We start from the raw sequence: 22,684 nt of genomic DNA on the forward strand, positions 1-22,684 counted from the left end.
CTTCCCATAAATTGCCATCTAGTAAGCCACATTTAAAAAGAAATTCAACTCCAATGCAGTTCATTATTTGTCAAAAGCCTTCAAAAGTTGAACTTTTTCTATGGGAAAAATCCCTAGCCTTTTTTTCCTAAAGCATCACAGTTTAATTTCCAAATTCACTCAAGCTTTAATGAGTTCTTGCTATTTCTCTTACTCCTGCTCTTTTTGTCTTACTCAGGTGTTGAAATTAAGCTTATACCACAGCTTCCACCCTTAGTTTTTAGGTAGGAATAGTGCTACTTCGCCTTGTGCTTTTGTTTACTCTGCAGTAACTGTTAATCCCTTAAATTACATTGCAATATTTGAGACCTGGCAAAATTAAACTAGGAATGCAAAACATGGACTGAGAAGTTAATTTTCCTGCCCCACAACATTCTTTGTCCGCTTCATCACATAAACCAACAGATTTAGGCAAGTTTTGGGAGCACCCAGGGAGCACCTGGGCAAAGTAAAAAGGAAAGGGGTAAAAAATCAGTCACTACTGCAATTTAGGCCTGTGAAATAAAATAGATAGTAATAAAACACAGACAGAAGCAACTGATTTGCCAAACTTCCTACCTTTAATTGAGAAATGCCTTTCAGATACTGTGTTCAACATCTCTTGAATACAATGGCAGAGAATCCTGATGGTGAATTGTCCTTTCTTCAAGCTCAAAACCAAAACGGAATTTCTTAGCTTGGGGAAGGGAGTTCTGATAATTCTAAATGCACAGACCATTTCACATTGGAGACCATCAGAGACTTCTTCAGCAGCTTATACACACTCAAATGATGACAACCCATAATGTAGCATGACTCTACTCATTGTTTACAGTTAATAAAGAATCTGGAAGGTTTTATGACTAAATCAGCAGTTCAGCTTAAAATTTGAACCTCAAATACAGGGCTACCTTTCTAAGTAAAAGAAGTAGCACAGGACACTTGAAGTTTTCAAAATATCCCCAGCAGGATGTCCTTGAAGTATCCTTGAAAGTATCCTCTTCAAGCCTGTTCAGGAATACCATGCCTTTTTAGTACGTGGCGCTGAGAATTGCTTGTAATTCAGAGCAGCACAAAGATATCTTAACACTTCAACTCTGTGACTTCAGAACTATGAAAAAAACCCATCACCTTTTATTTTATACATGCAGCTTCACAACCTATTATCCAAATACTAATTACATTAGCATTTTGCTCACCGTATAATAGAGCCATGAAAACGATGATTCTGCGTATGAACGCTTCCTCTTAACATGCCATAAATCAACAGAAACACAGGTTTAAAAATTTTCAACTTTGAAATTTATTTAGAACTCAGTGGTTAAGCGTGGTAAGTTTCCAATTGTCTGATAATAGCATACCCATTTAACTACCATGGAAATTGCACTAATTCCCCCTGCCCCCCTCCCCCTTAGAAATCTGGTTCATTTTAACAGCCGATGGTTTTGCAAATAGTGCACTCTAGGACACTACTGCAATTCCTGAGTGTTCAAAGCTACTGTATAATACATTAAGCTGAAAGAAAACAAACAAAATTATTATTCAGAGCTAAACCAGCTATTTTACCTTACTGCTAAAGTACAGAATCTTAAAATGCAAATGTATTTTAACAAAATTAAAGAAATTGTTCTAGAATGCTTAAAAAGGGGAAGAGAAAAAAATGAAAAAACCCCACTGTTTTAAAAAATGACATCCTTTTGCCTTAGTTTAAAACTAAATAATTTTTAGCCTCAAGTCATTAGCCTCAAGACTTAAAAATGGCCAGTGAACTTAAGACTCACTCAGACTGATATGTAGTTGTGACTAAAATATCCATGTTGGTATTCCTTGACCTTTTAGGGTATTCCTAGCGGCTCTAACAACAGCAGCATAACAGGGTATCTCTGGTTTCTCATTCTAGTGCTCTTGGAAATGAGTTATTAACAGCACTGACCAGAGTGCTTACACATTGAATTTCAGACAATCACCCTACAATGCACTTCAGCTTTACCGTGCAAAGCCAATCTAGTCACAAACATCCCCACATTAAACACATTAAATTGTGCCAAAGTATGTGACGTGAATAAATGTCAGCTAATTTCCCAACACACTGACAAACGTCAGCATTGTTTAAGCCCAGAATAAAATTTCATTTGTCAGAACTGACCTCCTCCATGGGCAGACTGCATAGTCTATCTATCTAAATTACTAGTTTTCATCCAGGAAAATCTCTTCCAAGTTATTTATGTTGACAAACAGGTTTAGAGGAGAGTTTCCGCCCTCTAAATTAGCTGTGAGTTAAAACATCAAGAAAGAGGTTCCACCATCAGTTGGTGGGATTTTTCCATGATAGACCACAATCACTTCTTGATCAAAACAAAGCTGAAGCAGTGGCAGCTGATGGAAATGCCAATTACATTGTTCTTGCATCATTTCTCATGATGCATTAGTTTTATTCTCATTTACAGATGATTTTAGCAGAAGGGTTCTTCGAGCTGCAGCTGAACAAAAAGCAATTTCTTAAGTTTTTTTGCTTTCTTTATGGAAACTTGTTTTGAACAGAGAACTGATACTACAGGCAACTGCCAGCAGGATCTACCAAGAGATAACATATTCCACTCTAGTATTATGTCAGCGGCTTGCCAATCCTTTTCCCCTAAAACATTTGTAAAAACACTGGAAATACCTATGAAATTTATAAAACAGCTCCTAAAACATCTGCTTAATGTCCTTTCCTTCAAATATAAAAGACCTCCACATTTCAGGGTCTTTTGCTATGGGTACAAGGGAGAGAATGAGGAAGAGGTAAAAGGTAGGACAACTTCTATCTTTTCAGTTGCTATGTTACAAAATTTAAATGACTACTACTCTAGAGATTAAATACAGACTTTACATAACAATCAGAACAATGGAAATAAACCATAACTGAAGCCATATAAAATCCTTATCAGGTCAAGTGACAGTATATTAAGAAAAACCATATATGTTATATAGAAGATAATATACACAGCTTTTAACAGCTATTTTGCCCCTTAGAAGTCACTGTCAGTAGGATCACAGTCTTACTGTACAGACAAGTGACTGGAATATTTGAAATTACTAATGGGGTAAATTGAGGTTATAGAAGCAAATGTTATCAAGTACACCTTTGCACATTTCTAAACTATGACTTAAATTAAAAGCCTTAAGCATTCTCCTACATACTCCACTTTGAACCTAAATGGAATATCACTGACAGTATACAAAGAGGGCACTTCTAATCTAGTTAGTGTAACTATGCTATAGGACAGCTATCTTACAAAGGAGATTAAGTTCAGATGTTTAGAAACTTTAAAAATAAGAGAAAGCTAGAAACCCTTAACAGCTACTCAAATGTAACTATAATTATCTTTTAGAGAGTATTAGACTAAACTCCAGTATGTGCTACAGCCATTGTATTAAAAGAAAGTTCTACCACACCTAAAGGATAAGGCATAGCCATCTACTAATTGGCATATTTGTTTATTTGTCTCAGTTTGTGAAAAGGTCCTTATTTGTGTAAGCAGCAAAACAAACTCCAACTGAATGATTGCTATATGCAAACGAACTGAAGGCAATTGCCTCTGCAGTGAACTTTACAGTTCTCAACAGCACACACGCAACATGCTATCTGAAAAAAGTTACTAACTGAACTACATGTATTAAATACTGAAAAAAGTTTTACATTTTTTATTATAATTTATTTTATTTAACAATCTAAGAAGTTTGCAGCCATCAGAAGTTCCAGTGCAATTTCAGGTGCAATTGGGAATTCAGGAATCTCCGTAGAGCTGTTAGTATAGCGGACCTTGTAGGTGAAATACATGCATACTTTGGATAGGACATGGGATGGGATCTCTCTAAAATTGACCTCATTTGTTTCATTTTCTGCAAACTGACCTGTAGGAAGAAAAAAACAACACAAAAGAACACCAAACCAGAAGTCAAAATCTCAATTCACTGCAAAATGAAACAACTTACCATATTAATACAATGTATTCTAAACAGACCTGCCTAAGTCTCATCTTCCTGGGTATCAGAGTCTCCCCTGTAAAGCAGGATGTGTCACATTCAGAGCCCTCAAGAATATTGAGACACCCAGCATTATGAAATGTTTATTTAGGCTGCAGCCTATCAACATCATTTTGAACAACTACACCAGAAATTTAGGTTTACTCCAATATAGCTGGTAAGTACTTAGCTGTGTGCTAAGCTCTAAGAGGCATCAATCCAAATTTCTGGCTGTCTTATCCAAGGAAAAAAAATAGGTTCCTAGATGTTTCATATCTGCACACATACATGTGTCTATCAGTAGTCCCTTCTGTGACCCAGTAGCTTTGAATTCCTCAGTTTCAGGTAGATTTGACAAGAGAGTTGAAACCTCAAAGACACATTAACATGATAAGCTGTGGAAACAGATAGACAGCAGGAACAGGGAAATTCTAGTTGTACTGGAGGGAAGTTTACATGCAGTACAAGTTTATCCCTATTAGATACTAAAGAGATTTATTCAGAATTCAAATCTCAAAACACAAGTACATTTGCAATTCGCTATCTATAGGGCCTATAACCATGAAACCTGGATGATACCAAAGTTAGGATCCTGTGGTTAATCTCACAGGATTTCTATTATCTTTGTCTCTCTTTCCCTCACATCTTTGGACTTTCAAGTCATTAAATTGAAAGACAATAAAAAATACTAACATTAACTCCATGTTTATGGGAGACTAGCAATGTTTAGTTCCCACTATTTCTGTGGGCATTTCCTTCCAGCTACAGAGCAGAGCTATTGACTAATGTCTGCACAGATTTGTGTAGAAATATCTGCATGCACTGAAGCCAATATGGCTTGAATTTTAGCACAGGAACAGTTGGAAGCAAAAGAAGAAATGTTAGCATATTAGCCAAGCTACAGCACTGAAACAAAAGACTTACACATCAGTGAAATTATGACCTACTGAACTAGACAGCAACAGTGCTTTTCCTTGTGACCCATTTATCTTGTTAGTACTTATATAAAATATTCTGGACTGCTGAGTCCTATACAGAGTGAGTTTCTAGCCCTCTACGCAGGCTACTTTGTCTTTTTTTCCTTCACACTGAATTAATTCAGAGCAAGTCTTGTAACTATTCTTCCTCTTAGATGTCTGGGAGGCTGACATGGACACAAAACACTTACTACATATTTTCAAATGCAACCACTAAAATGACACTGAGAATTTTAATTGCTCAGTTTGCCCAAGTATTACTAAGTAATTAAAAAAATATATTAAACCAATAAATCTCTCCAGTCTCACCAGAATCTAAAATAGAACACAAAGAAGAGCATATTCAGCTCCAAGCTCCTCCTGCGCAGCCACTGAAGTGGCCAAAGATAAACACACAGGATGAAAGTGTAGAAGAGAGAAAGCACTTGTGTTAACTTCTCCTTGTTCTCTCCCCTACCCTTTTGGTATTCAAAAATTAGTTCTGATACTTCTCAAACCAGATACAGTCTCATTTATTCAGTAACATGTGAGGTCCTTCCCTCCTGTAAGTTTAACTACCCTCACCTCAAGCTAACTTTCATCATTAAGCTCAGGAACTCCTTGCCATAGGATGCTGTCAACATGTGGCTTTAACCCCAGTAGGCAGCAAAGCACCACACAGCTGCTTGCTCATTTGCCCCTGCTGTGGGTGGACTAGGGAAGAGGAAAGGAACATAAAAGCGAGAAAACTTTTAGGCTGAGAGAAGAGAAAGGAAACAAAACAAGTGATGCAATGGTAAACACCACCTCCCATGGGCAGACTGATGACCAGTCAGTTCTCAAGCAAAAGATGGCTCACTTCCCTTTTTTATATCTCTCCCTTTTTTACTTTGGAGTAAGACATATGGAATGTAATATCTCCTTCAGTATTTGTTCAGGTCATGTTCGTTGTGTTCCCTCCCAGCCTCTTGCACACCCTCCTGTCTGGTTATGGAGTGTGGAAAGAGTGAGAAACAGAGGAGGCTTGAACAGTGTGCATCTTTCAGTAACACCTAAAACAGGTGTGTTATTGGCTCTGTTTTAGTCACAAATATAAAGCACAGAACCACATGACCTACTATGAAGAAAATTAACTCCATATGGAATACCAGAAGTTCTGCCATGGATGTGGAAATAAAGAACTACCAGCTCTCATTTGTTTTGAACTTGGCAGCTCCACGTTTCATACAATACCCTCAAGTTCTAATACCATGGGAAACTAGTAGCAATGTAGGACAATAAGATGCCTAACTGCCCAAATAGCAGAGTCCAATTTTAAGTCTGGTACCACAATACCCCAACAGAAATGGCCTGTTCTGCTGGAAACAGGAACTAGGCAGGATGTGGAAAAGTTAACAATTTTTCTAACTTTCACTTACTGCATGATAAAAATTCAAACCGTCCAAAAGTGAAAACAAAGAAGGTAAAGGTCTTCTACCTACCTGGTCCACTCAACATAGCTTTTATTGTTCCTGATGTTAATGCATGCTCTCTTTTTACAATGAACTCATGGCCATCAGAGGATATTAACTTCACATACATAGCATCTGGGCCCTCACACCCGCCGTATGTCTTCTCTTCTCCATCTTGTAATGGAAAAAAAGACAATGGTTTCAGGACACAATATACTGATTCACATTACTAAAAATGCAAGTTGCAGTTTTTTCTACTACGTTTGCAGGCTCAAGAGCCCAATACAACCAGAAATGAGAAAGAAGCATTTTGCATATTTGAAGATTATTTTTCTGAAGTAACCAGCAATCAGTTTTAAAGTAATTTTGTAAAACTTGGAATTTTTTTATTAACATCCCTCCATCATCAAATTCTGACATGATTTTTAAAATCTACATAGGTATGAAATTTTCCTTTAGACATTCTCAAGTCAATTGAACATGCTACTGCTTCCTTCCATTAAATCTACAGTCATGTTTGCCATAGTAATACTTTCTAAAAGTGAACTAAACCCATATCTGATACTGAAAAATACAGATGGCAGGGAAAAAATGCCTTCGGAAGCACTGGTAAGAACAAAAGCAGTCAATATTCCTGCACTGAAGAAATGACATGAAGTAAGACTCATACTCCCTGACTGCCCAACCAGACCCAGAACCACACAGCATCAGTGCATACCTGTGCTGTGGCCTTTGGCAGAAAGCATGGAAAGTGCCAAAGCACTAAACCCAGGAAGACTTGAAAATTCTCCCCACAGCAGCTGGACTCTTGTTTCCCTTCTCCCTTCTGCTCCGCTGAACACCTGCTCTCTACTTTGTTTCTTCTGAAGGCTTTATCCCCCTTCCCTTTTTGTGCCTTCTTTTACTGTATCCTGACAGTGCTACTTTAAAAAGTTGAATTAGTGTTGCCTGTGGGGCAAATAAAACATTCCCCCAGTCAAGTTGATTTGTGAACTTGAAGTTAAAATTGTATTATGCAGCTATTACCAACTTAAAAAAAGTTCTACCAGTGCCAAACATTCTATAATACAGTCGGAGGAACTATAGGCAAAACCAGAATCCATCCACTCCTGTTTCATTAGCCAGTCATTTGCTGAGACAGAAACAACAGTTTCAGAAATGTAGTCATATCACATACGATGAAATTTATCAGAAATCAGTCTGTATTATGAACTCTGAGCCAGAATTCAACAGGCTGACTTTAGTTAACAAACAAAGAAAGAAATATTTTAAAAAGTACACAGTGAAATTTTCTTGGCCACTATATAAAAGTTTAGTGCTGTAAAAGCCTAGAGGCATTCCTATTTTAGCACGTACATTTTCAGGACTATGCATGCTAAGCAAGTGAAATTTTTTTGTTATAATAGATACACTCTGAACAAGTCTTCCAATAAATGAACAGTCACTTGAGAAAATTCTCCTACAAAACAGCTACAGGAAGTTTGAGGCTACAAGAAGTGACAAGATCAACATTTAAAGCCTTAGAATCCACCACCTCCACTGACGTGAGAGAGAAAATGCTTCAAATAATACAAAAACAAGAAAAACTCTAAGATTGTGAACTTACCCATTCTCTTATAAAAAAATTGGTTTTTTTCAACTGGAGATTTTGCAATAGGAGCGTCTGAAAAAACACAAGTGGCAATATTTTGAGTCAGCAGCACAATTTTTAAATCCCCCTTTACTTATTAGTCTTTATGTTACCATAAACACTCTTCCAAAAAGAACATGATGACAGACAACATGCAGTGTTGATGAGCAGTATGTTTTGAAAACAGGAAAGCTATGAAGTTCACCCATGGGAAATGCAAACCCTCTACCTTAGCACCTCCAGCACTATGTGGAGTCCGACCTGCTGGAAAGCAGCTTTGCACAAATAGACCTGAGGGTGCTGGTGGACAAGCTGAACACAAGCCAGCAGCGTGCCCTTGCAGCAAAGGCAGCCTGGACTTTATTTAAGAGCACTGCCAGGTGATCCTGCCCCTCCACCTGGCACTGCTGGGACACATCTGGAGTGCTGGGCTCAGTATGACAGACTGAACTGAGTCCTGCAAAAGGCCACAAAGACAACTGAGGGATTGAAGCACTTGTCATACAAGAACAGCTGAGAGCACTGGGGTTGTTTAGGCCAGAGAAGAGAAGGCTCAGGGATCAGTCTAATCAGTATGCACTGAATACCTGTCCTTCACAGAAGATTGACAGTTCCCAATATCACCTAGCTAATCTACTTCAGACATATAATGTAGGTATAGTTAACCAGGAGTTCCATAGCTGGTATACTGATATCCACCTTGCTGCATGTGTTTTTCTCTATGGAAAGGAAATGAAATAGTTAGAGAAATGGAAGTATTTATTTGCAAAACAAATCTGGTATGTTCAGATGCAACTTCTATTTCTTTACCCTAAGCTGCATCTTTTCTAAGAGAAAACTTTGGAAAAGAAATTCTACCCACCCACCTGCTGTCCTAAAATTCCTTTCATATCAACAGTCACTGTGCAAACATTAACCCAGTACAGATCAATAATACTGCTGTGTGTCCACAGATTCAGAAAAATAGCACAAGTGATTCTAGATGGTCTCCCAGCTGAAATTCAGGGTTGAGGGCAGCAAAGAGATGAGAATAGAGACCACACCCCTCATTTGCTCCCTCCTATGTTTCTGGTAAATGTTTACCAAAAAAATGTAAGCAAGCTGAGGAAGCTGCACAATTTGGAAGAAGTACTACAGACACCTCTTTGCTATTGTTGATAACTTCACTTCTGCCCAACACTTTGATGCTGGTTTATTCCTTCTGTCTTTTTTCACAGCTACAAATATGCCGTAGTGCAAATGTCTCCTCAGGCTTTCATAAGAAGGCACTTTGTTATGTCCACCTAATGAAACCACACACACATAACCAACAGTTTTTAGTTGTCTGAAGAGAAATGAGCAAAAATAATCCTCCACTTACATTGCTGCTTCCTTTGAAAGTTATCCTGACTTTACAGAGCTATCTCTAAAAAATATTTTCTTTACCACTGATATAAGGAACATTTTAACCTGTACTCTTGCAGGTGAAAAGTTCCTGAACATAAGGCACACTTAAGAATGTTCTTTCAGAGTTAATTTGTGTATGCTATAATAGAAATTCCCTAACATGGTGTGTTAAATGCCTTCATCACTTCCCATAATTCTAGGAACTCATCTCAGGAAATTACATTTGGGTGCTGGGACAGTTAGGGCCCAAAACTGATGGGATCTTGCACCCTATTTCAACAGTTTTTGCAAATAGAAATCAATCATCTTATTGGAGGGTATCTGTTGCTCAGGAACTGAAGAAATACCTCACATTACTACTTCTACTTTGCAGAAGGCGATCACTTGTACTACCTCTTTTTCTAGCCACAAAACCATTTGCTACATTCCAAAAGAGTAGTGAAACCACCTATGATTTATAAATAATACTACTTGGGAAAAAAAAAGAAAAACAACACAGAAGTGATAATACTCTTTGGAAGTGTTGGTGATGATAAAATATGCCTTGGGTTACAATACAAATAATGCCACTAGACACAGGAATAAAGGCTAGTTAATGGGAATGCAGATATATTAGCACCTTGCAAGGTAAAAGCATAAGTTGAGGAAGCTAATACATTGAAAGATTGAAAATGGAGAACTGAAAAAGTCCACATAAAAACAAAAGATGTTGCAAAAATACACAAGGAGATTTTAATAAATCGAATGTGCTATCATATGATTAGAGAGGAAAAAATACAGTAATTAAAGAAGAAAAAAAATTATCAGGGCTCAGTGGTCTGAATTCAATTGTACTAAACAGTAAAGTAGCATAAAAATGCAGTAAGCCTTCATAGTTTTAGGGCACATTGAACTAATCTAGTTTTTAAAAAATTATTTAGTCATTTTCTTTGGGAAAAAGGAAACTCAAACAAGATGCAATCTGGGCTTCATATATCATCTGGGGTTAAATAAATGTGATGAGAGGCAATCTTAAAATGAGAAAGAATCTTTCTACAAGACTACAGTATGGTGTTGCAAACATAGAAAAGAACTACCAGTTCCTCCAAACAAATATGCTGATTTTTTTGAAACAATGCTGCCAGGAAAGAATAGGCAGATTTGGATGAGACAGAAGTGGAAAGCATTGCAACAAAAGTGGGACAAAACATAACACAAGACACGTGACCAGTCCTGAAAAACATTGTACTAGAAGCCACATGAAATTAAGTCATACGAAATCAAGCCTGCCGCATGAGGGGACCAGTACGGTCTTCTTTCATGTAGTCAGGGCATGTTATTTGAGACTATAGTCTTTCTGTGGTAAACTAGAAACTGATGCAGGTCTGTGGGGGCAAAATTTAAAAAAAAAAAAGGGTGAGGGACAAAGAGGCAAATGCACATTGAGGATTTCTTTTCAATAAAGACAGGGATATGAGCAACGTTGCACATTAGCAACAGCTTGTCTGGAATATCACACACAATTCTGAATTCCTTTTTTCAAGAAAAATAAGTTTGAATTACAAGAGCTACAGAGGGAATCTAATGATATGACTAAAAAGCCTGTTTAAAAAAGAAAAATTGATCTTTCTTATTCAGCTTAGCAAAACTGGGATGAAGATAAATACAAAGATTTATTAAAAGGATAAACATCGTCAGGAAAACGATGCCAACATAATATCTCAGTTTAACTTCAACTAATGAAAATAAGCAAAAAAAAAAGAGTAAAATTTATAGTGCTATTCCAGAATCCAAGTTTGGTTCTGGATATGGAAAACTCCAAACATTCAATTGCCAAAAGTAAAAGATGCAGAAAAACCAACCTGCTTTTAAGAAAAAACTGTAATTTTTCCAATATATGATGGATCTGACATGTTAGCAAGGGACACACTGAGTTTCACCCAGTTTCCATTCTGATGCAATGATGTGTCATTAAAAAAAAACAACACGAATACTATTAGCAGAATAGATTTATTCCTGACAAAACAGCAAACAGCAGAGAGCCCAGAAAAATCAGAGAGCCAATGCAACACATGAGAAGAAAACCAAGAAGCTCAAGTACTCTGGAAAACCTAAAAGAACCAGTAATGGTTCCTCTTCTGGATCAAGAAGTGCTCAGTCTGTCATGATGTTGTATGAAGATCAGAACACTTTTAAAGCCAGAAAAAAGTGCACACAAAAAAAAAATCAAAAGAATATAGAAATACCTCCCACAATTCTCACTTGTGCATACAGGGAGTACAAAAGGAAGATGGAGGGAAATTTTCTGTACCTTTTTTTAATTGATAATGGCATGGCCTGAAGTTTTAAATAATAGGTCAAGGACAGTCAAGCAACCTTGTATGTTGTCTTCCAATAAATTATTTTCTTTAAGTGTATTTCCAGTGTACTGTTTATTACAAAACATATCACTATATTTTCCTTCTGTATAATGAAAGCAGCATAAATGACAAGACAATATGAATAAAAAGACAGATTTCTGAACATGGCTGGTAACTACCTATATTTTAATTACTTTTCCACATTTTATAGTTGCCCTGTTTGACTTCAACAAGACGACACCAATGCAGCAGTCAGGATAAGAACAATACAAGTTTTGTTAAGATATACTTTTTGTATATTTTTTACTTGACTATTTCAGACTCCTATAAAGAACCACTAATTTATGTTGAAGTACATTCAGAATTCAATTTGCCCTTCAAGAAGCTTATGTGGCATTACCACAATGTAGCTGAGCTCCCTGACTTAAATCTCAAAAAAGCACATATCTTAGATACTACTGTTCTCCTGCTTTGCAGAAAGTTTACATAAAAGGGATATGCCCTTTTTTAATCAGAAGGAGAGTACAACACAATTAAACCCAGTGGATTTGGCACAAAAACTTTCCAACCAGTCTAAAAAGGACTTCCTGCTGTAGAAAACATAGAATTGTCTGGATGTTAGAGAACTGAAAATTGCCACTGCCAGAATATTTTCACCTACAAGGTAAAAATATCACAAACCTCTAAACCATGGCAATTAAGCCACACAGGGCAAGTGTTCTTGTTTCCCTACTTCAACATCTTCTCACACCTCTAAGAAGAAATAGGAAGTTGAGTCTGTTTAGTCCAATCTTTCTGCTTCTCTTGAGCATCAAATGCAAGAACAAAACTGAAACTGGGATGTTCACAACCATCCCATCCCACTCCCAAAGCTGCATGCTGATCTCCCAAGCTTGCCAGAATTTCCAGAATATCATTTCTTTGTATGCCTTGTATGGCAGTGAGTGGTGCAGACATGAAGGACATACCCTGATGTAGCTGAACACACTGCTCAGCTGCCAGCACCTCACTGCTCTGTTCTCATTTGCACAAGAACACTGAATCTATGCAAACATTTCAAGCATTCAGATTCTTTGATCCCACAGGAAAATCCCTTAAAATCTCAGCTTCTGGTTTAAGGAAATTCAAATAGCTTCCAACTCATTAGCTGCATGACATACACCCGACTTTTGTACACTTCAGCTCTGACATTTGTATCCTACACTATCCATATCTGGAAAACACGGCAAGTTGGCCTTCACTAATTCCCATGTTTGTTCAAAAGCCAAATGTGACATTTTTTTGGTGTCACTTATATATCAGTAGGAGTTTATTAATCACCAAAGGCAGCTGTGTGTTACAACTGCAGCCTCCTACTGTTCAATCCTAAATTCTACCCTATTCTGCATAATAACTTGTTTAAAAACACCACTCTTCAGTTTAGCATTCACTGCTCAGCACACAATCAAAAAACAATTAAGGTAATAATAATTAAGAGATTGAAGCTTATTTAGAAAAAACATGAGGAGAAACTGGCAGAGCATGATTTCCAAATCAGCTGATTCACTACTCCAATACTCTCAGGTTCCAAAATTCCAGTTTCCTGGGACACACAGGAATGTGACAGGAAGGCACACTGCACCTGAATGCCAGCTGAGATAAACAGGAGATGGGGTAGGACAGCATGTACAGAGTACAAAACATCTCAGTTAAGATTTCTTTTCCTGTCTAAAGAAACATTCCTTTTCAGTAATTCCCCAGAAAGCTTCAAGGAAAAAAAACCCCAACAACACGGGCAGGGGACTGTCACTATTTTCTTCCAAAGAAACTTCCAAATTTCTTACAGCTCTTGCCATTGGAGGAAAAGAGGCAAAATTGTACAGGGCATGGATTTCTGCCCTCTTGTTATAGGCACTCACCAAAAACTGCTGTTATGCAAACTACCCCACAAGAAAGCTAACTAAATCCTGAGCCTTTCTAGGTGCTGAGGACTTGTCAAAACACATCGAAGTTCCTTAAAATAATCTGACAAACCTCATACTTTCATGACATAGCTTGGGATTTCTTGTAACATACATGAGAATTATAAAATCACAGTAAAACACCTGAAGCTGAGTATCCCCGAGTGTGATACTCATTTATCTCTCTACAACAATATTAAACAATTAACAATACTAAAATTCTTCACGTTAAAACTATGTGAAACTATCTAAATCTGTTCATCACCCACTCTGGTACAGAAAAAAAAATCTCAAATGGGTTTTCTCTGACACAACAAGCAGAAAATAAATGCTGTAGTGGTAAAAGTTTCTAAAAATTATCTCAAAGCTCGCAGCGAAAACGTCAGCAAAAATTTCACTGGCGTAAACACTTTACTGATATAACTTAAGCTCATTAAAAGGCTGATCTCAAGGCATAAGGTGTGTGCCACCTGTGCAAAGATGTGGCCCATGTACTACAGGCATAATAAACACTTACTCCCGTTCAAAGTAACTCTTCAGTCAATTGAACACGATCTCTCCCCCAGCAACTATTTTGGTCCTTGCTATAGCAAAAGGAGAAAACTGGAAGCACGTAGGGCATTACTCAGAAAAAAGTGCACGAAGTAGTTCTTACCCCAAAGATCTCTCACGTGCCTGTTTATCTACGTTTTTCTGGTTTGCTTCCAAAATCCACTGAAGCCAAGTAAACAAACGGCCTGTGACTATCTAGGTCTCCCCAGGACGCAAAGCTTAACTTACCAAACACATTTAGAAATGTTTAGTAAAAGTTAACTGGTGGAAGAGCAAATTGGCCGTCAAAGCAAACTGCCAGCAGCACCATCACCTTTTCACACACAAATGTGAAGCCGTCAATAACTTACCAATGCTCGGGTTACCTTGCATTAAAGCAGAACCTCCCTCTGAGGAACACACAGCAGTCAAAAGCCCATTTCTGCCGCTGCAGGTAGGGGTATCACCCTTCTCTTTGCTTACACTCGCCGACCATTACAGCCGAATCACTCTAACCAGCCCTTCTCACCTTGGCAAAACAACCCCTGGGGGCGCATCCTAAATTCTTTCGGCCTGAACTTTCCCCCTCTCTCTACGGCCTGCCGTAGGAAAAGGGCGAACGTCACTCAGGGCAGGAGTTTGGGAGCGATGCCCAAAGCCAGCACTGCTCCAGGGATCCCCTTTTCCGGCGGCGCCGGGATTCCAAAGAGAGCCTTTCGGAGGAGGAACGCGCCTTTCGCCATCCCCTCAGAGGGAGCACCACACCACGGCCCGGCCCCGCGCCCTGCGCACCCCGGCGGCCCCGGCCCCTCCGCCCGCCCGCCCCCCCCGCCAGCCGCGGGGCGAGGCCCGCTGCCCGCCGCGGGGCCGCCTGCCGGGGCTACCCGCTCCCCGCCCGACGGGCCGCCCCGCCCCCGGGGAGTCCCTCGCGGCCCCGGCGGGGTCCCGCTCCCGCGGCCGCCCCTCACCCGTGGGCGCCGCTCCCTCCGCCCCGCTCGCAGGGCCGCGCTGTCGGCCCAGCTGCCTCCGAGCGCTTCCGCCCGGGTCACGGGCCGCTTCCGCCCGTGCGGCGCCCGTGCTCCCGGCGTGCTGCGCGCGCCGAGCGGTGCATGCTGGGGCGCGTAGTTCCCGGGGGCCCGCCATGTCAGGGCTCGGGGGTGTGGGCCGGCGGCGGCTGAGCGTGAGTGAACGCGCGCCCGGCTGGCCAGGGAGGCCCGTGGCATCTTGGCTTGTGTGGAGAATAGCGTGGCCAGCAGGAACAGGGCGGTGATGTGCTCAGCGCACCTCGAGTCCTGTGCCCAGTTCTGAGCCTCTCAATTAGTGCACAACAACGCTGTCCAGAGGAGGGTAACGAGGCTGGGTCAAGGCTCTGCCGCACGAGCTTTATGAGGAGCACCTGAGGGAGCCGGGGTAATTTAGCCTGGAGAAGAGAAGGCTCAGTGAAAACCTTATGGCTCCCTACAACTGTCTGGAAGGAGATTGATAGGTGCGGTCAGCCTCTTCTCCCAGGCAGCTGGCGAGAGGACACGAAGCAATGGCCTCAGGCTGTGTCAGGGGAGGTTCAGGTTGGGCATCAGGAGGAATTTCTTCACAGAAAGAATGTTCGACACTGGAAGGGACTGCCCAGAGAGGTGGTGGAGTCACCATTTCTGGGGGAGTTTAAGGGATGGTTTGATGTGGCGGTTAATGCCATGGTCACATTGACGCGGTGGTGCTGGCCACAGGTCGGACCCGCTGCCCTCAGAGGAGTTTTCCAGCCCAGGTGATTGTGCCATTCTGCGGCTGAACGCGAGGTGCCGCCGGGGGCGCCGCGGAGCCGGCCGGGGCCTTCCTGCGGGCGGAACCAAAGCGCGGCGTGGCGGCGGCGCGCCGGGGGCTGTCGCTGTGGCACCGCCCGCCGTGTCCCCGGTGCGGCCGCGGCGCCGCCATGCTCCCGCTGCTGCTGCTCCGCGCCGCGCCCGCCGCCGCCGCCACCGCCTGCCGCGCCCCCGCCTCCGCATGGCTGCGGGGCGCCGCGCAGCCCGCCTGCCGCCTCCGCGCCGCTGCCGCTGCGAGGCCCCGACAGGTTCTGTGCGGGGGCTGTGGGAGCGGGGGGAGCGTTCCTGTCCCCCGGCCCTGGGGTTGGCGGATTTGCCTTTAGGGGATTTTGAGGAGGAAAGCGAGGTGCTCCTCGGGGCGTGCCTCCTCTGATACGCTCAGGTGAGACCCACCCCCGGAGTGCTTTGTCCAACTCCGGGGCCCCATCGACCTGCTGGAGCGATCCAGAGGAGGCACCGAAATGACTGGAGGCGTGTAGCACCTCTCCTGCGGTGAATGGGGCAATTGAGTTTGTTCAGCCTGGAGAAGAGACAGCCCCATCCCTGTGGCGTCGGGATGATCGAATTGTGGCCTTCCAAGTACCTGAAGGGAGCTTCCAATAAAGTCCTGTAGGGAAAAGGGCCTTTTTAAAGGGCATGAAGTGCCAGTACAATGGGGAATGGGTTAAAACTGAGAGTATGTTTAGCTAATCTAAAGGAAGCTATTTAGCTAATCTAAGATATTAGGAAAGAAAAATCATTTTCTGTGAGATTGGTGAGGCACTGGAATAGGTTGCCTAGAGAAGCTGTGGATGCCCCAACCCTCAAGGTGCTTAAGGCCAAGCATCGGTGCAAACTGGTGTAGTGGAAGGTGTCCCTGCCCACAACAGGGCTGTTGGAACTGGATGATTCTTAAGGCCCAGTTCAACCCAGGCCATTGTGTTATTTTATGATCAGACAGAGATGTGATGAGCACAGATGCCATGAATGTCTCTCTGCAAAGCTGTGTGTAAATCGATTGCTACCTCAGTTATCAGTAATGGAGTTGCAAATATTTCATGCTAGTTTGGGATATTTACATGGTAAGTTATTAAAACAGTCAGGCAGCATATTAGTTGTAGCTTTTGGCATGCTTGGGAGTGTAACCTAACTTTAATCCTTAGTTTGAAATGCTGGGGGTAGGCTCAGGGCAAGGAGAAACTTTGGGTGTATACATGTACATATATGTGTGTATATGCATGGACAGGTACATGTAAGTGTAATACTGGTGTTCCTGTGCTGGTTTCATCTTTCAGGTTGCATCTTTTCAAGGAGTGGCTGTCCGCAGCCTCAGCACATCCTCCCCTCATGATCACCCAGAACATGGAAGATTAGTTTATAAAGGAAATTTGGCAAAGACAGTGTTGGGTATGTGACTCAAAGTGGTTTATATTGCCTTTTTTTTTGTTGTTGTAGTTTTAACAGTATTCAGTAACTTTAAAATTAAACATTAAAAGTGAGTGTTCTCCTTTCCAAGTTTGCCACAATCTGGATTGTACGTACAAAAAACAGTGGTAGTGGTGGTGCTTGGTTTCTGCTTCTCTGCTTGGGTGTGCAGGGAGCTCTGTTCATCTGTCACCCCTCAGCCTTCTTTGGCCTCTCTTGAGGCCCTTGGGGTGGCTTACCAACCCAGTAAGCAACAAAGATGAGCTATAGCTGCTGTTTACATTCCGTGTGCTTGGAAGTGCTCCTGAAATGCTTCCCAGGCAGGCAGGTATTGTGATGAAGAGCTCCATCCCTAAGGTGACTTTGCTGTTCTTTCTTTGGCCAGTGAATATTACAAAGACCTAGTGAAAGGCAAAGCCATCGGATGTTTTCTGATACACATCTTTGAAATGTGTCCTGACATACTTACTTGTCAGAGCATCTTGGGCTCCTGGTTTTCAGGGTGGTTTAAGGACTGTGGGTAGTCCACAGCACTGGCTCCTGTCTTTCAAGCCACATGGAAAATGGGTGGGGAGTAACCCAGGGTTTGTGCATGGCAGCCAAGCTGGCTTCTTTGTAATACACACTGAATGTCAACATTAGTTGTTAATGAGAGAAATTCCCTGTCTGCTATCTCTTCAATGAGCACCATTACACGTGTCCATGAATGGAGTCAAGTCTCTCAGGCAAATCAGTTCTTCTGCCTGTGAAGGCAGAAAAAAATTTCATGTGTGCATGACAGCTAATAGCTGACTGCATCACAGAAATAGAGCCAGCTTTGATAAACCCAGCATGAAGGTGCAAACCAATCAGAACAGTGGCAGTGAGGCAGATTGAGCTTTCAATGGCTTCTCCATAAGCTTAAAAAAACAGGGAAAGGGGTTTTCAGCAACTTCAGCAGCTCAAGTAATGGCAGTGTTATGTGGTAGAAAACTACAGGTAATTGTAGAGAAAATTTTGGTCCTAAGTGTTAACCTTTATTTTCTTTGATTTCTTTTATGTAGGTGTGAAGTTTTTCTCTTACTCCACGAGCATATTCAACCTGCTCATGATGCCCTACATCATGCTCAAAAGTGGCATTGGAGTGGAAAGTTTGCTGGTCCAAGCTGCCTTTTATGGGCTGATCGGGATTTTTACATTTGTAACTCCGGTTACTTTGCATCTCCTTACAAAAGGTTATGTGATCCGGCTCTATTATAAAGATGAAGTGGACACCTATACAGCCATTACCTACAATGCCATCTTGGCAGAAAAAGCAACTGTTTTCCATCAGAAAGATGTAAAGATTCCAGACATCTCCAAGATGTTTACAACATTTTATGCTAAAACAAAGTCAATGCTTGTTAATCCTACACTTTTCCCAAATCCTCAGGATTATAACCATCTCATGGGCTATGACAAATCCTCATTTTTTAAATTTGAGGATTTAGAGGCAGTAAAGGAAGCTGATGAAAGGAAATAATTTGAAGATAATGTCAGTATCATTGTCCATAATGCAGTACTATGTATGTGAAAGAATGTAAAAATCTATTACATTTGCTTAAGTATCCGGTAGCTGGAGGTTTCCATATGCATTTTGGAATGTATAAAAAGAGACACTTTTAAAAAATACTGCAAACAATGTGAGGATTTCTTTAGAGTTAATGACATAAAATATAGTAAAAAAAGGAGATGCTTAGTCCTGTCTATTGTTTGTTTATTCTTGGTTTGATTGTTGGTGTTAGCTCTCCAGAGAACTATAAAATGCATGAGCTGTGTGGCAGTCTCACCACCTCTGTGTCAAAAGACACTCATTTCCTATCAAGTATGTAGTTAAGATGTTAAGTCTTAAATATTAATGGTATTTAATCTAAAGATACCAGGCTTTTTGTTGCTGCTGGTGATGGTGTAAAGGGAGTGATCGTGGCTTTCCCTTCCCTTTGTGAGACCATCAGTAGCCAGGAGCAGTCTCAGGAAAGCAGACAGGTATTCTTGTGAATTCCTGCTACAGCTCCCTCCCAGAGGAGAGAAGAACATGGGGAGAATGCCTGTGTATTTATAGAGCAGTCAGTTCTAGCTTCTCAAAGGTACTCTCAGGTAAACTAAAGTCCCACTCTGAGCAACCCTGTCCCCAAAGGTGGAGAGCAAGAAGCTTCTCTTCTTAGGCATGGGAAAGCACTGTGACATAAGATTTATTCTGAGCATCCCACTGACAAGAGGTGCTGTCTTTGAATCAACAAACACAATTCTAGCAGCTAATGGTTAAAATGGATTCTGTCAGTATTTACATAAGGTGGGGAAGCAATTGTGCCTTTAAAGAACGCATCTCTTGATTTTCAGCAGTGTGAAGAAAGCCACCTTTCACTCAACTTGAGAAGGGGAATCTGGTCTTTTTGTGGTACTAGACTGGTTCTTCTCCCTTGAGTGTGTCGAAGTTGGATTTAAATTTTTGAGCTGAAGGCACATAAACTGGCAGATACTTGTTTTCAAAGAATGAAGGGCCTAAATAGTTTGAGACATAAAAGTTACTGAATTGAAAAAAAACCCAAAATTAATCCTTTTGTGTTAACAGTGCCCTTTGTAATAAGAAGATCTGATACTTGCTAGTAGTCATCCTGATCCTGCAAATAAAAAATTATAGCTAACTTTCAAGATCTTTCCTAAGTTGTGGCTGAAGAACTGTATTTAAAAGTCTAAATGTCTTCCAATACTATTATTTCAATTTCCTTTTCTAGGATGACACCACACATGATATTAAACAAGTGTTTTGAATGTTGCTTTTCTGACTGCCCTCAATGTACTTCCTTAGTAGTTAAAAAGCAAATTGTCCCTTCTCAATATTTTTGAAGCAGTTTTTTTGTATTGGTACAACTATAATTTTAAAAGGGTGATAAAGTCTTGTTAAGCCAGTGTCATTCCATGGGTAGCAATAATATATAAATGAAGTTTTCATAAAATTATATTGAATATGTGAGGTTCAAGTTATATTGAACAAGCAGTTCTGGTCACCTGGTTGTGCTACTTGTCCACATTGAAACGATGTTTTACACTTAGTTAAAAGTAATCTTTGTCTGATGCATTCACTCACTTTTGGTGCTTGAATTGAAAGATGAGGTTGACTTGATCTTCCAATGACAAATCCAGGGAGAACAGGAATTAGAGTTTGCTGGAGAAGGTAAAGGAAGGGCCCCAAAATTATATTTATGTACTCCATAGGCAATATCAAAATCATCATCTTCTCCTTCTGACTGCAAAAAGTTTTTATTTCTAAATTTGAGATTTGGCCAATTCAGAATTAAGCAGCAAGAATAAGATATCTCCATGCCAGTGGCTCAATTTCTGTCTATGGAAGATAAATATTCTGCTTGTGTTCTGATAGTGAAAAGCAAGTGAAGCTAGTAGGTGGCTTTCTGACACCCAGATATTTTTAATATGAAAGAATATTTTAATATTCTTTAATATTAAAGATAATATTAAAGATTCCAGAATTCTGCCAGAAGATAGGTGATGATTCTGTCTGGGATGTAGTCTCAGAAAAAATACTTGATACTTCCAATGTGCAACTTGAAAATAATAGGATAGTACTTTTATATTAGGAAAAAAAAGACCAGACTTACTTAATATACTCAATATTCTACTTGCTTTTGTGTTGTTTGCTGCTACACCTAGATTGTGGACTTGAAATTGTAGGACCATTTAGGTTGGCAAGCACCTTCGAGATCGTTAATTCTGGCCATTAAGCCAGCACTGCCAAGTCCACCACTAAACCATATCCTTAATTACCACATTTATATATCTTTTAGATACCTTCTGGCATGGTGACTCAACCACTTCCCTGGGGAGCCATACAAGTGCTTGACAGCTGTTTCAGTGAAGAAATCTTTCCTAATATCCAGGCTAAACATCTCCTGGTACTACTTGAGGTTGTTTCCTCTTGTCCTATTGCCTGTTACTTGGGAGAAGAGGCAGATCCCCACCTTGGTACAACTTGCTTTCAGGTCGTAGAGACTGATAAGATCACTCCTGAGCCTCCTTTTCTCCAGACTGAACAATCCCAGTTCCCCCAGCTCTTCCCCCAGCTCCTAAGACTTGTGCTCCAGACCCTTCACCAGCTTCACTGCCTGTCTCTGGACACACTCAACACCCCAATGTCCTTTGTGTTGTGAGGGGCCCAAAAATGAACACAGAACTTGGGTATACTTCCACATATGTGACTGGTTTAGATTCCTGGAATTGCTGAGAGCAGTTATTCACATTAGAATCAAAATAAAGGAAGGGGATTGTAATCCAAAAAGACTTCCAAGATGTGTTTCTTCTTTGCTCTGGGTTCTGAGCAATCTGTCTTAAGATATTGTTTAGTGCATTGTGTGCATTTCCAGATGGGAAGCTCTGAAATGCTTGATGTCTTTCTGCAGTAGAAAATGCATATATCAGAACAGGCCCTCTTGCTACTAATAAATAATGCAAGAGAATCGACTGTGGTATGAGTGTTTCAATAAGCAAATTACTACCAGGTAATTCCCAAAGTCTGTTAGCTCCTTGTCTGTTTAACAACCCTACTAATTATGTGAATTACTGTTTTCTTCTAGTGTATTTTTCTTCCATTTTATACACTTGGTGAAAACCAGTACTAAGTGCAGAAGTATTACTGCCTGCTAACATTTTCATCCCTGGAAGTTGTTGATATTTCTTTGGGTGTAGGTAACTTGTACATGATATGGAAGAAACTATTTATGAGATCTAAAGAACATGCTTGTACATGTGGAGGTTCTGAAAGAAATACTGATGGAGGAGCCCAGTTTTCTGAAATAAGTGATTTACAAACTGTTTGTTTGCAAGGCAGTGCCTACAGTGAAGGCTGACAGCTCCAGCAGCCTTTTCAGGACCAACCAATCACTTGTGCATAGCAGCTGGACACATCTTGCCCTGGTCCCAGTTTCACTCGATCTGTTATGAAAAGCAGGAATGCATCAATGATTATCAGCAATAGTGTGGCCAGCAGGACCAGGGCAGTGATTGTCCCCCTTTACTCGGCACTGGTGAAGCCACACCTCATGTACTGTGTTCAGTTTTGGGCCCCTTAATTCAGGGAGGACATTAAGGTGCTGGAGTGTGTACAGAGAAGAGCAATGAAGATGGTGAAGGGTCTAGAGGGTAAGTCCTGAGAGGAGCAGCTGAAAGAGCTG

At 40.8% G+C, this 22,684-nt stretch overlaps 2 protein-coding genes across 5 annotated transcripts; one reads left to right on the forward strand and one right to left on the reverse strand.

The window, feature by feature from the left end:
* Positions 1-1,297: 1,297 nt before the first annotated feature.
* ELOC (elongin C) lies at positions 1,298-15,329 on the reverse strand. Of its 2 annotated transcripts, none has more exons than XM_064389463.1 (4): positions 15,228-15,329; positions 8,040-8,096; positions 6,464-6,607; positions 1,298-3,915 (listed from the first exon to the last, which is right to left on the reverse strand). In XM_064389463.1, exons 2-4 carry the CDS (start codon positions 8,041-8,043, stop codon positions 3,725-3,727), a joined length of 339 nt encoding a protein of 112 aa, XP_064245533.1. In that variant the 5' UTR covers positions 8,044-8,096; positions 15,228-15,329; the 3' UTR covers positions 1,298-3,724. The 2 variants fall into 2 exon arrangements, with proteins under 2 accessions (XP_064245533.1, XP_064245541.1); XM_064389471.1 differs by lacking the exon at positions 15,228-15,329 and adding an exon at positions 14,631-14,654.
* A 56-nt stretch (positions 15,330-15,385) lies between these two features.
* On the forward strand, positions 15,386-19,189 carry TMEM70 (transmembrane protein 70). Of its 3 annotated transcripts, none has more exons than XM_064389448.1 (3): positions 15,386-15,439; positions 17,351-17,462; positions 18,524-19,189. In XM_064389448.1, exons 1-3 carry the CDS (start codon positions 15,401-15,403, stop codon positions 18,979-18,981), a joined length of 609 nt encoding a protein of 202 aa, XP_064245518.1. In that variant the 5' UTR covers positions 15,386-15,400; the 3' UTR covers positions 18,982-19,189. The 3 variants fall into 3 exon arrangements, with proteins under 3 accessions (XP_064245518.1, XP_064245509.1, XP_064245527.1); XM_064389439.1 differs by lacking the exon at positions 15,386-15,439 and adding an exon at positions 16,141-16,324; XM_064389457.1 differs by lacking the exon at positions 15,386-15,439 and adding an exon at positions 16,701-17,137.
* Positions 19,190-22,684: the final 3,495 nt, after the last annotated feature.

The sequence above is a fragment of the Passer domesticus genome, chromosome 1, assembly GCF_036417665.1.
Source record: "Passer domesticus isolate bPasDom1 chromosome 1, bPasDom1.hap1, whole genome shotgun sequence".
Classification (NCBI taxonomy): Eukaryota; Metazoa; Chordata; class Aves; order Passeriformes; family Passeridae; genus Passer; species Passer domesticus.

Bases quoted from the DNA above. Each gene is read 5' to 3' on its own strand.
- ELOC (XM_064389471.1), bottom strand. From the start codon at position 14,652: ATGCAAGGTAACCCGAGCATTG. The intron at 8,097-14,630 runs GTAAGTTATTGA...GTGTTTTTTCAG, and splicing joins GCAAGGTAACCCGAGCATTG to ACGCTCCTATTGCAAAATCT. The intron at 6,608-8,039 runs GTAAGTTCACAA...TTCCATTACAAG, and splicing joins ATTTTTTTATAAGAGAATGG to ATGGAGAAGAGAAGACATAC.
- TMEM70 (XM_064389439.1), top strand. From the start codon at position 16,187: ATGCTCCCGCTGCTGCTGCTCCGCGCCGCGCCCGCCGCCGCCGCCACC. The intron at 16,325-17,350 runs GTTCTGTGCGGG...TTCATCTTTCAG, and splicing joins CCGCTGCGAGGCCCCGACAG to GTTGCATCTTTTCAAGGAGT. The intron at 17,463-18,523 runs GTATGTGACTCA...TCTTTTATGTAG, and splicing joins TTTGGCAAAGACAGTGTTGG to GTGTGAAGTTTTTCTCTTAC.